The sequence below is a fragment of the Amphiprion ocellaris genome, chromosome 12 (assembly GCF_022539595.1).
Source record: "Amphiprion ocellaris isolate individual 3 ecotype Okinawa chromosome 12, ASM2253959v1, whole genome shotgun sequence".
In the NCBI taxonomy this organism is placed as follows: Eukaryota; Metazoa; Chordata; class Actinopteri; family Pomacentridae; genus Amphiprion; species Amphiprion ocellaris.
In genome coordinates this window covers 26,442,132-26,459,721 of record NC_072777.1, presented here as the reverse complement: position 1 = coordinate 26,459,721, position 17,590 = coordinate 26,442,132, and the positions used below count along the sequence as shown (strand labels likewise).

General features: G+C 35.5%; 1 protein-coding gene across 1 annotated transcript; it reads left to right on the top strand.

The window, feature by feature from the left end:
• Positions 1 to 4,413: 4,413 nt before the first annotated feature.
• On the top strand, positions 4,414 to 17,223 carry chga (chromogranin A). The gene is made up of 8 exons (XM_023278806.3): positions 4,414 to 4,642; positions 4,832 to 4,881; positions 7,007 to 7,100; positions 9,138 to 9,206; positions 9,290 to 9,370; positions 11,409 to 11,579; positions 12,227 to 12,597; positions 16,404 to 17,223. The coding sequence occupies exons 1-8, from the start codon at positions 4,588 to 4,590 to the stop codon at positions 16,485 to 16,487; spliced, it is 975 nt and encodes a 324-aa protein (XP_023134574.2). The 5' UTR covers positions 4,414 to 4,587; the 3' UTR covers positions 16,488 to 17,223.
• Positions 17,224 to 17,590: the final 367 nt, after the last annotated feature.

Below are 17,590 nucleotides of genomic sequence, written 5' to 3'. Positions count from 1 at the left end.
GTTTTATAAATTATATCAGAGTCACTCCATTTTAAATAATCACATTTTTAGAACAATTCATGCTCGGCCATCTTTGATTTGCCTGAAACTTTTATAAAATATGGATTTGTTTTTCACTTATTTAAACTGAACAATTTATTTTTTCATTTTTGTGACTAAATATTTCATATTAAAAAGTATTCTATATGTCAGGCAGTCAAAATACACAAAAGTATTTAAAAGAATACAAAAATCGATGTATCTAATGTTTAAAAAATCATTATTTTTCATTGAAAATGTATCATAATTTCCCAAATATTTCTTTTTCATTCAATAAGTGAAGTTATTCAGTTCAAGTTGTGAATTTGTTTCTTAAATTCAACTTTGTTGTATTATTGTGACGTGCAACTATGTATGATTCAGAAAATATCACTAGTTGACTGTGTTGTCTGTATTATGTTTTTTTTTAAGTCAAAGATAGAATTTTTTATGACAGCTTCAATTTGTTTTCATAATTCAGCTCATCCACACTCAGAGATTATTTGATCTACTTGTCAATATTGTTGATTCAGTGGCATAAGAAATGAAAAGTAACAGTTAAAGAAGACGTAAACTAGTGATATTTTCGGAACCACGTGTACCTGCATGTCACATTAATACAAAACTAAGCGTAAAGAATAATTTTAATAGGAAATACCTGGTCAGAAAAATGAATAAAACCTTATTTTTCTGTGGAATTTTAAAATTGATTGAACAGATATGACAAGCTGTAACACAAAAACAAGCAAGTTTTTAGATAGTTTAACTCAACTAGTTTTAAAAATATAATTATATATTTTTTATTATGATCAGATAGAATAATCCATTATTGAATATTATAATATTATTATTGAATATAATATAATATAATTGCTGAAAATATGAATCATCTCTTGAACATTGCAGCTGGTACAGATAAAGCAGATTTAATGACTTTATTTTCTGCTGGCTGGTTTGTAAATTTTCTCCCTGGAGATCGTTAAAGGTTTAATTTAATCTAATAATTATACATCATAATTTACTTGTTGGTTGTATGTCGTGTTATTAATTTACATATTGAGAGAAACTAGTTATTGAATAAATGTAGTGAAAATATAAAGTAGCAGAAAATGAAAAGTACAATCAGTCAGTCAATTGTATCTGACGGAATCAGCGACATGCATAAAGTTCTTCATCCAGCTCCTTCTGTCCAGCATTGCAGTCAAAAGTTCTTTGCCTTCCATACCAGTGTCTTCTTCTATCACCTTCCTTAACGTTGTGCCAGGCCTGCCAGCCCTTCTGATAGTATCTGGTTTCCATAACAACGACCAGCTGCTTCATTGTGTCCAGCCAGGGCTAGTCTACGTTGCCTAATAATGGTTGACAAGCATGGATGTGAGCTACATAGTGACTTGTTGGTGAGGTGTGAGTTCCAGGAGATGTTTTGTACCATCTGTAGTATTCTGGTATAAGTCCCATCAATTCTTTTTGAGTGTGTCGTCGTCAGTGACCAGGAGTCAGATCTATAAAGTAAGATGGATTCCTCTGACGCCTTGAATGCTCTCACTTTGGTTACCGTTTTAATTGGAGATACCCATATTGTGGACAGAGAGTGCAATGCTCCCCAAGCTTTACCAGTTTGTGTTTCTATATCATGTTCTTTGTTGGTGTAGCCTCCAAGATATAGGAGTGCATGCACCGTCTCTTCAGATGTTGGGTTAAGGTGCATGAACGTCATCTTTCCAGCATTCAGGAAGAGTCCGATCTGTCTTGTTTCTCGCTTTACCCAATGCAGAAGGTCTTCTGCTTCACTGAGGGTGTTTTCCATGAGGGCAAAGTCGTCTGCAAAGGAAAGTTCTGGGAGGACTTCTTCAGGGTGTCTTCTACTTTGATGACCTTTTAGAGTCAGAGGGCAAGACTGCGTTCCTCAGTGCATAGTCTGAGCAGATGATGAAGAGGAAAGGTGCTAGGGGGTCTCCTTGAATTACTGTGGTGTCTATGGAGAAGAGATCTGTGTTGCCCTCAGGAGTCTTGACTCCCACAGAAGTGTTGACAAAAATAACTTTAATTGTTTCAACAATAGGAGGAGGGATTCCATATGCCAGTAGAATTTGGAGCATTTTGTTTCTGTCAGTTGAGTTGAATGCCTTCTTGAAGTCAATGAAAACCAGTATTGCTTTGTTCTTGTGGTTTAATACCTCCTCAACAATTCTTCTAAGAGCTAGGATGTGCGCAGTAGTTGAGCGAGATTGCCTAAATCCATTTTGACCAGGGTGGAGTAGATCATCAATGACTGGTCTAATTCTGTTGAGGATCATTCCATTACAGCTCTTTGCAACAGCCTGGGTGAGGCTAACCCTGTAGTCGTCACATATAGTAAGGTTTCTTTGGAACTGGAACAGTCACTGACATTTCCCACTCATCTGGTCTTTGTCCCTCGTATGTCTGGATGCAGAATGTCCTTAAGACCATTCTTCCTTTTGGAAGTGTCCAGAGGTCCAAAGTCAAACCATCCAGTCCTGGGGCCTTCCCTGGTTTTATTGCACCAATAACTTATATATTGAAAAAAATTAAAGTACAAGTTACTGAAAATTGTACTGCATGATGAAAACAAAAGAAAAGAACAAAACTGTTTTAAACAGCAGCAACTGATCAACAGTTTGGATGATTCTAGAAAAGTTTAAATTGCTATACTTGTCAAATCAACTGTTTTGACTTTATTGGGAGACGTCAGGACCAACAGTGGAAGAACTGACATACCAAAGTAAAAATACTTGTACCACAGTGTAGAAATAATCCATTACAACTAAGAGTCCTGCATTCAAATTTTCACTTAAGTACAAAAATATTAACTTAAAAGCACTAATTATGGAGGATGGATTACTTCAGAATAATGATATATTATTATATTATGTAACTGGATTATAATCATTGATGCTTTAATGTGTTTGTCAGGTCAGTGTTGCAAGAGAAGTTTATAAGTTTCAATAAAGTTTTGTCTCAATCTGTAATATTGCATCATAATGGATTAATTTTTATATTTTGTACACTCAGAGAAATAATTGTTCTTCATAAGAAGTTAAATTATTCCCAACTCAGTATCAGGTATTTGTTAAATATTTTACATGCTATATTTAATTTTGTCACCATAAAGAGGGGAAATTCTGTGTTGTTCCTGTTTAATCTTCTTTTCTCTCAACCTGCTGACATGTTTAAATCGAACACTGTGTCACAATGACAGCAGTAATTTCCAATAAACCGTCACCTAGCAACACATTCAGGTATCCAGGAGAGACGATCAGTAAATACACATGATGATGATGATAATGATGAAGCAGCTCTTTTCTTTACAGTCAGAGACTCAGTCTGTGTTTATTCACTATCAGCCTTTATGTCACATTACAAAGACTTTTTCCACTGGGGTTTGGCTTTGTTGGCTTTTCTGTGTGATAATGAGGGATCTTAAATGTAATATTTGAACTATTCAGGTCATGATAAAGAATATTGTAGAGAATTAACCTCATACTGGAAACACAATCTGTAATTTAAGAATTTTTTAAATGTTTATTTTACATATTTTCATTTTTATTTCACAAAAATTATCAAAAAAAACAAAAAACTGACAAAATTCCTGAAAAATATCACAATATTTACAAAAGCAGACTTTTTAAAATTAATGTAATTTAAAATTTAAAACCAATAAACAAACTGAAACTGTGAATAACCATCAAATTGCTATTTTTGTAAAGTAAAAAAAGATTTTTATTTACAAAAAAACACTAAGAAAATGTTAGATAATTTACCATAGTTTCTAAAGTATTATTTTATATTTAGTATGTGGAACTGTGAAATTCAAGTTGTATATATTTCTAAAATTGTAAAGTAAAGTTTGTATAATTACAAACGTTTTATAACAAAAATGTTATTTGAGCGTGTTTTCATCCGTTTATAATATTATTAAGTTCTGGTAGTCTGTCAAAATAAAAGTTTTCATTGCACCTATTTAATTATCATCACAAATATGACAAACGAAAGAAAAATTGTGTGTGTGTGTGTGTGTGTGTGTGTGTGTGTGTGTGTGTGTGTGTGTGTGTGTGTGTGTGTGTGTGTGTGTGTGTGTGTGTGTGTGTGCGTGCGTGCGTGTGTGTGTGTGTGTGTGTCAATTATTTGATTTTATTTTTCTTTTGTTTTTGAAGATGGATCTCTGACAGTAATTAAAAAGTGACATGAGACGGTGTAGCTTCAGTTTTGATCTGTATAAATACAGTTTAAAAACACCTGAGCACCTAAACCTGTCTCCTCCCTAACAACCGCTGAAGGTGCGTTCAGGTGCAGCACTCGTTATTTGCTTCAAGGCTGACGTCATCTGCTGGCCCCGCCCCCTCGTCCTATAAACGGGCCGATGGTGCTGCTGCTGCGGAGAGACACCGGAGATACCGGAGAGATACGGGAAAGGACGGAGGAGGCGCAGAGAGCTCTCCAGAAACACCGGCAGGTTCGGGTCAGGATGCTCCGGTAGAATCTCCGCCTGGAGGAGAAGAAAACAGCTTCCGGTCGATAAACTCTTGTTTTTATTCCTGGAAAGCTTCAATGTCTCCAAACATGATCGGAGGACTGATGATGCTCACAGCGCTGAGCAGCTGCGGTGAGAAGTTATTGTCATGGCAGGAAAAAAAAAAATAAATAAATAAAGCTGCAGTCAGAGGAGAATCAGCACCGAGGACAGAATGAATCAGATTTAATCTGAGGTTTAGTCTGAGGTTAAACAGCACAGATGGAGGATTTAATAGAGAAATGAAAGGTAAATGTTTGTCTTTTCCTGTTTCTCCTGCAGTTCTGTCATTGCCAGTGACTCCCAGTCAGCTGGAGAATGAAGACGTAAAGGTAAAGAGCCTGATTTATTCTATTCACTGCAATGAATGACTGGCAAAATAAAGCAGGAATTCTAACATCGGTGCTCTGTTTTCCTAAAATATGGTTAAAAACGGTCACATTTGCTGCTTTTATTGATTTGATTCATTTATTCTTTAAAAGTGAATGAAGTTTTTCTTTCTCACAGCAGTTTACAAAGAGACTTGATTAAGGCAGCTAAAGAAGATTATTATAGATATGTAATTTTTAATTAATATTTTCAGTCCAGTTATTTTTCCTTGGTTTGTAAAATACAGTTATTAGACTACAATTTGTCAGACATTGCTTACTTTGAATAAATAATCATCAAAAATGTAACTTTCTTTATCCTTTATCTGTAAATCTTTTAGGTTTATTTAGTTGCATATGCATTTTTAAATATTAAATAAAGCTCTTTATTGATCATAAAGGTTAAAGACACCTTGTTATCTATATATGGTATATGTGTCTGCAATTCACAGTTTGTATGTATTGAAAATATAGAAAATGTAGTAAGTTACAGGTAACCAATGAAGAATTTATTGTTAGTTTTACTAAGAAAATACAAATAACTCAGACAAATCACAGAAAAATGTGTTGATGTACATGTTGACTGTGAAAAATAAATGAAAAATCCAGGCCAAAGCGTAATATGAAAAATTCTGTATTGTTTAAAAATGGTGTTTTGTTCTTTTACAGCACTTTTTTTAAAAAAAAATGTTTTTAAACTTACTGTTATTTGAAAGGAAAATTATTTAGTATCATTTATTGAAAATTGTTATTTTACAGATTTTTTCCTTAGTTAAATTACAAATAATATTGAGTAAAATCACAGAAAATGTATCAATTTTTATATGTTGATGGTTTAAAAAAAAAAAAGAAACTGTACATAATGCCTGTATCAAAATTTGTAGGGATAGGATTTTTTTAAATAATGTTTGACCATAAAATTATACACTTTTATTTCATTTGTATTTTGCATATATTTATTTTTATTTCAAAGGAGAAAAAATGCATATTTTAAGGATTTAAAAAAAAATTATTTAGAAAATTATTTTAAAAACACTAAGGATTTGTACAGTTGCACATAATCTATTTTTTAATAGTGACAATGCAAAGAAATTATAAATTCACCTATATTAGCTGTTATTTTTGTTTTTTTTAAAAAATTGTGAACATTGAAATATTCCCCCTTTTTCAGGTTTTCGCCCATTTTTTAACATCTTTTTTTACAGTGTTGTTTTAGGTTTGTTGTTGTGATTTGGATTTTTAATTATTAAACAAAGTTGGTAGAACTCAATTCTGGATCATAAACATTGCATTGGCATTGTTATTTATGGTATTTGTCTATATTTACATCAGTGTTTATACATTTTGGAAGAAGAAAATGTTATACTTAATGTTGATTACAGTGGTAGCTCTATAAATAGCGTAAATTATTGTGAATTATAGACAGTTTTAAACAGTAAACATTATTTTCTACTTTCTAACTAATTGCTAATAAACTAACTTAATTTAGATTTTACTACAGTAAAATGCTTGTATTTTACTGTAATTTTACGGTTAAATGTCTATCCTTCTACTAAACAGTGAGTAGAGAATACTTTATCCAGACAATGTAAAACATGTAAGCAGCTTCTGCACTGAAGCCATCCTCACTGTGACTTTGCTAAAATCAATAGATACCAATTTGAGGGTAAGGGAGAGTCTTGACCTCCAGAGTCTGAAGCTGCAGGATCCATTTCAGAGAGAAAGAGTCGTTTCTGGAATTAAATCTGGAGAGAAACAGAATACAAAGCACAGATGTGAGACCCAGAGATTTGTGAAAATTAAATAACGGAGTAATTTAAAGGTCTGGCAGGCAGAAGGAAAATGAGTGAAATGAACTTTTATTGGCTCGACGCTGGAGGCTGAAATGATTTTGATCTCTCGTCTAAAGAGTCTTTGAATTAGAGGCAGGATAATTTGCATTTATGAGACTGTAATGAATATTCAGTTTGATTGCAGCAGCAGCAGCAGCACTTGATCATACAGGCTAACAGTTGAAGTCATTATGTTTTTTATTTAGTCTCCAACTTGGTCATTTTGAAGGTTTTTAAGCCTGTTTTTGTGTCTGCAGGTGATGAAATGCATTGTGGAAGCTCTGGCAGATGTTCTGTCGAGGCAACAGCACGTTCCTGTGAGTCAGGACTGTTTGGAAACACTGAAAACAGGTAAGAAATGCTGCATATTTTGACAAAATAATTTAATTTCAATCATATTTACATACAGTTTATGGATTTATAAATGTGACTAACCATGCATTTTGATTAAAAATGTATTTATGTTAATCTAATGTTCAATTTTATGGGGACAAGTGGCAGCAAAAGCACAAAGCTCAACAAAAATCAAATGCAAACCAGCAAAACCTGCAAACAATAAATTCCACTGAGTCATGCAGCCTGTTTATTTAGGCATTTATGGTAGCAAATTTAATATAATGATCAAAATCTATTTTCTTGAAGACCCTCTCTGGTGAAAATTCATGTTTATGACCTTGTTAGCATGTAAATACGGTGTTTTTTTATGTGCCAGAAGAGACACCATGGATGAAATTAACCACCAATGCCAGCGTCCATATTGAAACCGCAGTTAATGTTTGAGGACAGCTGCAGGTGAGCTGGTGTGCTGAGCTGCAGTCAGTCTGGCAACAGTGTAGAGTGATAATAATAATAAATATATATAATGTATTAACACAATATTGGAGGGGATGAAACTTACATTTTTATTTTAAAGATTTCAACAATAAAATTACAAAAATTGCACATACATATGCAACAACAAACATTTAAAAACTAATTGACATTTTTTAAATTTCTTTCTGTTTTATTTTTTAATAGACTTTTCTATTATATACATATATTGTTTGTGTATATATATAATATAAAAGATTTATATATATAATATAAAAGATTACATATATAACATAAAAGATTATATATATATATATAAAAAAAATGTTTTTTTGTTGTATTAATTTTTTCCCCATTTTTTCATTTTTTCATCATTTTTAATTTTTTCACATTTTTATGCATTTTTCCCCATTGTTTTTTCTATGTTTGGGTCTTACAGGTTAAAATAAATTTCCTGTTGCTGTTTGGAGCATCAGCTTGAATGTAAAACTGGATATAAAGTAGTTCAAATCTGCAACAGCTCCAACAGTAACCTGCTGCTGACACACTGATGCTTCAATTTTAATAATATTAATAATAATGTATCAGTCAGAGGGACCACACCAGGACTTTTACTGCAAAACTTTAACTTCTAATAGGATTTTTTATTCAGCAGGATTTTACAGAATCAGATCTGAAAGTTTTTTTTGCCACATAGGTTTGCACATATAGGAATTTGACTTTATGTTTTAGTGCATTACATAAAACAGCAACAAACAGAGGCAGTAAGTGTTAGAAGACAAATTTTTTAAAAAAATGTAATCCAATCACATAAGTAATGAGTCACATAAAGAAATAGAAATACTTCAAATGTGCAGAAATGTGCAAATGAATCTCGTGAGAATGCTCAAGGCTGATGATGTAAACAACTTGCTGTGCTGTACTTGTATTTTCACTCACGTAAAACATCTCAGTGTTTCTTCTGCCACTCTTCTATGGAAACTACAACACACACTGCAGTATTTCTGCAAGAAAAAAACACCACACACTCTTGTGTCTGTTTCACCACAAGAGCACGACGTCCTCGTGGTAAAGTCAATGGATTGATGCAGGAGCTGCTGCAGATACAAACAGAGTCACCGGCACTATTCGGTTACATCCAGTTACCTTGATGCCGTCCTTGTAAAAAGAAAAGAAAAGAAAAAAAATCAATCCGAGCATTACTCATGGAGCTACTGAGGAAGGGAAACTGTACCCCACTGGAGGGATGGAAGAGGGGGAGGAAAAAAGATCACAGAATGATACAACAGAACAGTGGAGCAGTGAAGTGCTGCTGTTTGTGGGTCAGCAGAAAGTCCAGCAGCTCGTACTGCTGCTGCTGTAACTCACTGGGGAGAGTCTCTCTGGGCCAAATGATTAATTGTGCTCCTGCATTGAAAGCACTAAATTTCAGGGCAATTAACTCTGATGAAGCAAATCGCTGAATCCTGTAAAAAAAAAAAAAAAAAAAAAAAGTGAAGGGGAATGACATGCACTTGTGTTTTAAACCCCGCAGGATTCTCCTCTTAAACGGCTCCTTTTCTTTCCGTTTTTGTGCAGACGACAGGCTGGTTACGATCCTCCGGCATCACAACTTCCTGAAGGAGCTGCAGGAGATCGCCGTCCAAGGTGAGTCTCACATTACTGTTATATGTTCATGCATTAAATATGCTTCTGTGCACATGAAAACAAGAACAATTTCTCAATTCCAGGTGATCAGGAGAGAGCTCAGCTGCAGAAAGACGACGAAACACCAACAGCACAAAGCTTGCAAACCACAGATGAAGCTGCTGGTGAGTTTCTGTCCTGAATACTGAGTTTTTTTTGTTCCTTATCACAGTTCAACAAGGAATCAACTCTTCAAGCTGTCAAAATGATGCATTACCTCCATTATTTCCCATTATATATGGTCAGCAAAGTAGAGCTGGTTAAAAAAAAAAAAAGATGCAGAGGTGCACTTAAACCTCTGACCTTCAACAGTTTTTATTGCTCCTGACACTTTTCTACTCGCTGTGGTCTTTTTTTTGTCCATTGCAATATAAAGTCCTACACCTTTTTGGAAACAGAGCAACCTTGTCTAGAAGTACAGAGAGCTTAGAAATGTTTTATATGCAGTAGGACACAGTTAGAATGACAGAAATCATAAAAAAAGACAAAAATAAAATTAAAATTTTTTCAAATTATTTTTGCAAATATCAAAAAATGACTGTACATGAGCTATAGAAAGATGTTTCACCATCCTGAATGTATCTTCCAACAATTTGCTCCTCTGTTCACTGTTTTTGAGCCATGCTGCATTTATTTTATAGATCCAATATGTTTAACTGTGTCTGTGGAAACACTGCCTGCAGTTCTACCGGAAAGTCCATGAATTTTTGTTGCATAGTTTTTAATTATAGCTCAGTCAGTCATGGCTTCACGGTTGAGCTGAGGAGTGCAGAATATAGTTTTTTTTTGCAGAATCTGTTGCAAAATGTTTATTTATGATGAGTTTTCGAATGATAATATAAAGGATGATATTATTTTGATAAAAATGTCACAATTTCAAGTGGATTTTTGGTTGTTTTTCCAGACATAAATGCAGGATTCAATCAAGAAAGTTGAAAAGTTGAAAATTCTATGACTTTTCAACTTTTTTTTTCGTATTATTTTTGGTCACAGCTGAGTCAGTCATGGCTTCAAAGTTAATCTTAGGAGGGCAGAATTTTTCATTTTTTACAGAGTCTGTTTAATGCATACAGCCTATTTTTGTCAAATTTTCAAATAATATAGATAGATAGATAGATAGATAGATAGATAGATAGATAGATAGATAGATAGATAGATAGATAGATAGATAGATAGATAGATAGATAGATAGATAGATAGATAGATAGATAGATAGATAGATAGATAGATAGATAGATAGATACTTTATTAATCTAGCGGGAAATTCAAGTATATATATATATATATATATATATATATATATATATATATATATATATATATATATATATATATATATTATATATATTCACATAAAATGAAGGTATTTGAGGAAATATGACGATTTTGAGATTAGATTTGTCTGTTTTTTTTTAACTAAAGCATAGTCATATTTAATTCTTTCATACACAGTTGAAATTTGGCAAATCCAAACAGTTTTACAGTTTCTGGCTTTGATAAATTATGTATTTTGGCAGTTTTGTGTGAAAGAAAACATGCCTTTCAAATTCACCAGCTGGTTTTGTGGCTCAGAGAATAAAATTCGAAACTCTTATCATTTTTTTCCCCAACTAAAACCTCTTAGGAAGCAACAAAAAATCCTGTATGCAGGAAAAAAATCTGGTATTCGAGTTACTATTTGAAAGCCAAATTGTCAGAGCTCCAGCTAGAGATACTGCAGATTGTTTCTCTTTATTTTTTGCAGTTTCTGGTTGATAAATGGTGTAATTTTAGCATTTTTTCCAGCGAAAACATGCTTTTCAAGCCTGAGTTTTGGTGTTCAGGAGGTTAAAGTCTGGTAAATCTTTGTCTGGACAGAATCGGGGCATACGTTGCTTCTCTAACTCGGCACCAGACTCCCCTGTGGCAAAGAAAGAACAAGCACAGTAATATCAGAAATATCAGTAATATCAAGCAGAAAGATATCGATTATGGCGTGTTGGCACAGCATGGTAGACATACTGACCCAGTCCATCAATCAAAAACACACAAATTTACCAGCTACAACACAGAATGACCCCTGTGATAAACTGCAGTGCTTCTGACTGCGAGTGCCGCCTTTTAACATCACTGCAAAATCAATCCCCTCTCGTAAATTAAATCCCTTCCCCGCCCTGTTTCCAGATCGATCCATGTTGGAGGCTTTGGGAGGCCCCGGCGAAAGATCCATCCTGGCCCAGAAGAAGAATGATGAGAGCCTGGAAGAGGCTGAAGATGACGTGAAGAGGATGGAAGAAGAATCTGACGAGAAGCGAGCAAACTCAGGGGAGGCTTCAGAGGAAGAGGAGAGCAAAGGCGAGCAGATATTTCTGTCTTTTGCGTGTAATTCATCTGTTTGATACTAAAAAAGAAAGGGAACACATACGACAGGAAACAACCTGACATTTCAAGGGCTCTGTGGAGTCAGATTTATTTTTTTTGCTCGAGAAATAAAGAAAATTAAAGAATGTAACGCAGACTGAAGGTTGAGAACTGCAGGAACAGCATTGTAAATGAAAGCGCTGCCACCACTCAGCTTCCTGATTGATGAAAGCACTTCCATCTACATGATGAGTTTCAGCCTCCCCCCCACCAGCACAGGGGAGCGAGGCCAACTCGGCTGCATGGAAATGATTTCTGAAATGAGCTGCTGTGCACAGAATCATGCAGCATCATCTCTGAAATCATGCTTCCATCACGGCTGCATTTAAAACATTATTTATCTCTGACAAGAATTGAATCCGTTCCTTGCAAGAAGCAGCTTCGGCCAAGTCATCTGATGCTGTCAATTCCCATAAAAGCTCGACTAGCAGCACTGGGGGCAGCGCTGCCAGCTGGCAAGGACTATTTCATTACGAGAAGTGGAATCTTGCTGATGGAGGAGGCTGAGGGTCGTGGAGTGGATGTGGAGGTGTTTCAGGAGGAAAATAATAAAAAAAATTCTTTGTTTTTAATGCTCCCAGGTGGTGAAAGGAGAGACGCACCCAGAAACAAATCAAAAGAAAAGAGGGTTAATGAAGAACACGAGGAGGAGGAAAATAAGAGATCTGATGTTTTCTCACATAAACAACAAGAGAAGGGAGAAGAGAGTCCGAGGAGGTGGACGAAGAGGACGAAGGCGTTACAGGTGAAGAAGAAGACGGTGCAGCAGCATGAGGTGCCTCATCATTCCAAAGAGCTCACAGAGGAAGAGGAGGAGGAGGAGCAGAAGAAGAAGAAAAGAGGAGTAAATCACAAGAGTCCGGAAGAGAAGGAGCTGCAGATGATTGCTAGGAGGCCGCCAGAGGAGAGGAGGGCGATGGAGGAGGAGGGCAGCGCCAGCAGGAAGTCAGAGGTGAGACTTAGACGTCTTTTAACGAGAACTGAGGAATACATTTTCAAACATCGGAATGCTTAAAGGAGTATTTCCAGTTTTTTGGCGGGATTGATGCTGCTATCATATCTATTTGTGAAAAAAGAAGCTACAAACAAGATACAGCTAGCTTAGCTTAGCATAAAAGCTGTAATAAGCGGAAACAGCTAGCATGGCTCTGTCCAAACAAGGGATGTCCTGCTCAAATTTATTTTGGTTCCGTATCCAATACGTCACTTAATATTTAGTAATTGCTGATATTGTTTTCCTACATAATACACACCTCAAGTATAGTAGATTAGCTGTAGTGTCTGGTTACACCACCAGTTGGAGCCTCATACCATTTAATTCTACTCTTACTGAGCATTGTGGGAGTTTAGCTCCTCAGGTAAAGGAGCACTGTGACAGAGACTTCAATGAGGCTTATTGACTTCAGACTAGCTAAAAACCACTGTGAAATTATTCAGTTAGTAAGACAATGATTCTATATCCTTGTAAAATGTCTCATAGCTATTTTACAACTTTTTTAAAAATTTCCAAGATGTAAACAAAGAATCAGGCTTAGGCTTGTGCCAGTACCAACCTAGTGGGATTTAGACTTTTGTTTAACAAGAACTGCGGAATAAATTTTCAAACATCTGATTGCTGAAAGGAATGTTTTACACTTTGCTGACATTTTGGGCAGGAGAATAAACTCAGAAAATCAGTATCTCGATCTGACCTGGCTCTTTGAATATCTAGTATCTGCTAATATCGACTACCATTTTCTTTGATAACACACACTTCAGGTATTCTAAATTAGCTGGAGTACCCAATTGTTCTTACTGAGCGTTGTGAGAGTTTAACTAGTAAACTAACTCTGGGACAGAGACTTGTAGGAGATATTTGGAGTTCAGACCAGGAAACGACTGTGAAATTAACAAAGATCCTACATCTCGGTGTAGTTACAGGGTGCATTTAAACCCCATAAACCCAATAATCCTGAGTCCACTGGGACCCAAGCACCCCTACTGTATGCTTAATATTGTTTTATTGTTATACTGTATTTAGACTTTTTAATTAAAAAAACCTCATTGTAAAATACCAGCAGAATTTTGCACCTCATTTGGCCCGTTACCTTGCATGTTATTTTGTACATGTTCTTCCTTTTTTTTCTTATATAGCATTTGTAAGTCTAATCAAGTAGTGCCTATACTTAACCAAACATCAACTGAAAACACAATCCAACAGTAAATTAAAAACAACCAAAGTGTAGGTCAAAATGAGCTTTAAGTCAAACATAATAGCATAAAAGTCAGGATTCTTGATCTTCTAGGTGAACGTCTGCTGACTTACCTCACCACCAACCTCTCTGACTTCCAAATATGGACATTTGTCTCTCTTTGTAAATGCACAATCACAGCTCTGCTAGCATTAAATGAGTTGATAGCAGCCTACTCAGCTACTAGAAGGGGGAGAAGGTCTCTAAAGGCTCATGCAATACATATCGGACTGATATCTGATGATAAAAGCAATTTAATTGGCTGAAAACGTTCAAAACACATAGGCAAATAGCAGATACTGGACGAAGGTGAAGAATATATGGTGAATTTTACATTGCTGATGGTGATGTGAAGACCTTTAATGATAATTTTTGTCCTCTATGACTTTAACCAACTAGTTTTCAACATTACCTGCCCTGGAATAGGTGCTCTTTCTCCCTTAAAAACAGCCCTTAAGGAGGTTCCACAAGGACATATTTGCAGTCAGAACATTCTCAAAACTGCATAAAGTCGACCAACCAGCACCTCTACAGCTCTTTAATTAGCATGCCGTATCCTATTTACTGTTACTGTGAAAAAACAAGAAAAAGTGGAGGCCATAATCTCCCTTCAAACTGCAAACTCTAGAGATTGAACAAACAACTTTAGAACTGATAGTGGACTTTAATTGGACTGATGCTAGCTGCTGTTCCTAAGCTAAGCTAAACTAGCTTCATATTTATAGAAAGAAGATGATATTCTTCTTATCTAATTCTCAGCAAGAAAGATAATTATAGAGGGTTTTCTAAGATGTTAAATTATTATGTAATAACTTTTTGAAAACACAGGGTTTTTTTTCGCAGCTCAAGGCCAAACAAGTATTAAAAGAGTATTTTTCTGTTTCACTGTGAGACCAAAAAAATCGTCCTCCAGCTTGACTCCTGTGAAGATACATGCAATTTATTTTTTTCTTACTGCTGCTGGTGAAGACAAAAGATAATGTAAAACATATTCCTCCTTAAAACTGCATATTGCAAGGTTTTTAAAGACAATATTTTACTTGCTAATTGGTGAGTTGTACAGCTGCTAGTGGACTTAAATCGGATAGAAACTGGCTGTGGTTTTGCTAATATTTAAAAATCAGAATAAATTCATTTTCTTATCTAACTCTCAGCAAGAAGAAGAATTATACAGCATTTTTCTAAGCTGTTAAGCTATTGCATTATGCAGTTATTTCATGCAAGTATTGGTTTTTGGCAGCTCAAGGCCAAAATAGTGTTTTTCTGTGTTTTACTATCTTGACTCTGGTAAAGATGGATACCATATAGTACTTACTGTTAGTGGTAAAGACAAGAAATGATGTGGAACATAGTTCTCCCTAAAAATGCATATTGCAAGGTTTTTAAAAAAAAAAAAAAAAAACAATATTTAACTTGGTAATTGGGGAGTTTTAGAGCTGCTAGTGGACATAATTTGAGCAAAAATTGGCTGCTGTTTCCCCACATCTTTACACTCGGCTAAGCAAAGCTACCTTCATATTTTAATATAAGAATAAAATTCATCTTCTTATCTTTCAGCAAGAAAGATAATCATAGAGGGTTTTTCTAAGATGTTAAACTATCTCATTATGTAACTGTTTATGCAAGTGCTGTTTTTCGCTACTGAAGACCCAAAAAAATGATATTTTTTTCTGTTTCACTATGTGAGAAATTTAAAAAGCAGAATTCTTCCTGCAGCTTGACTCCTGTGAAGATAGATATTTTTTCTTACTTATCGTTACAGTTATAGACAAGAAATAATATGGATCATAATCTTCCTTAAAACTGAATGTTGTCAGGTCTTTTAGAAACAATATTTAAGTTGCTAACTGGTCAGTTTTAGAGCTGCTAGTGGACTTACATTGGACAGAAGCCAGCTGCGGTTTTCCTCGCAAAGCTAAACAAGTTTAATGTTTAAATATAAGAGTGATATTTATCTTTTAATCTAATCCTCAGCAAGACAGAGAATTACAGAGGGTTTCCCAAGATGTTAAGCACTGGAGTATTTCTTCTGTGTTTTACTAGGAACACAGAAGAGCTACTAATGCACATGATTTAGACAATAGTTGGCTGCTGTTTCTCCAGATCTTTACACTAAGCTAAGCAAAGCTAGCTTCGTATTTAGATGTAAGGAAAAAAATAATCTTTTTATTTAATTCTCCATGCAAGAAAGTGAATTAAAGACGTTGAACTATCAGATTATGTAATTTTTTTTATGCAAGTACTGTTTTTTGGCAGCTCAAGACCACAAAACGGAGTGTCTTTTATGTGTCTTACTATGTGAGACAAAAATTCTTCCTCCAGCTTGACTCCTGTGAAGATACAAAACACTCAGCATGTTCAAAGCAGGCGATTTACTGTGTGAAAGCCTGCAAACTGTTCTTGTAGTTGCAAAGGTGAAGCTGCGAGACGATGCTCTGGATGCGATGTGTTCTTTCTAATCGCCTGAGCAGCAGGCCTCCTGATTGTGTTCTTTCCTCACGTCGCCTCCTCTCATTATCACCTGCAGGATCCTGAGATTGAGAGTCTGGCGGCCATCGAGTCGGAGCTGGAAAACGTCGCCCAGAAACTCCACGAGCTGCGACGAGGCTGAGATTGGAACACAAGTGTGACACCGCGAACCTCCTCCTGCCTCCTCGTCCTCTTCCTCCTCCGCTTCACCAGCTGCCTGGTTTCCACACATAGAGCAAGTGAAGTGAATGTGCGGCAAGGGTTTTATCTTTTTTTTTTTCCTCCTTTCTCCTGCGGATGCCATGCTGCTGCAGCCTCCCCGTCCCTCACATAGAATAGCATACATTAGACACACACTGCAGCCAGGCATGCACACTAACACCACACAAATGCACAAAGTACTGCGCATCCAGACATGCATTTAACATTGACAACGCAGATTCCTTCTCTCATTTTCTCTGACAATCGCCTCCTCGTTTCTTGCCTTTTTTCTAGATTATTTCATGTGAAACGTTTGGAGCAAATCCGGGTGCAAAAACACACCAACAAGGCGAGGTTGTACAGTTGTAACGGCATGTATAGAAGCTCTCAAGAGAAAAGATTTCCTGTAGATGCTTATCTGTTGTCATAGAAACCAGTTGATGCTAATCAAGCCAAGGCAATAAGTGAACATTTTTAGCAGATAAGAGGCTGGATTGTAATCTAAATCTATACTGAGTTTATGTAAGAAAATACATTCATTTATCCGAAAATAAAGGTTTTCTGGGGGGGGGATTTCTTTCAGTAAAATCAAATATTTCATGTAACTAACTGTACTAACAGATTTCTATGTGTGTCACTTTCATGTCAAATTAAATATAATCCAGTTAAAAAGTGAATTTCAGGAGTGAAGACTTATTCATGCGCTGTCTAGATTTACTCACATATTCAATAGTGAATCAGCATCTCGAAGCAGATTAAACTTGTTCGTGGGTGAAACAAGCTCAGCATGAAACATAATATATTCACTTCCAACACACATTGTAAACCTCAGCTTTTTGGCACTGGCTTTAAAATTCTCTGCTTGTTACTACTAGAAGAAGAAGGATTTGAATCACCCAGTGCAGCAGGAACACAATGTGGGCAGAGGAGGAACTGAGATGCAAAAAATTCCTCTTTGTTTGGCATCTTCAGTAAATATAGCTGCAGGAGCTAAAAGCTGAAGAGTCTCTGCAATCAGGCGGCAACAAATGCAAATACAACCCG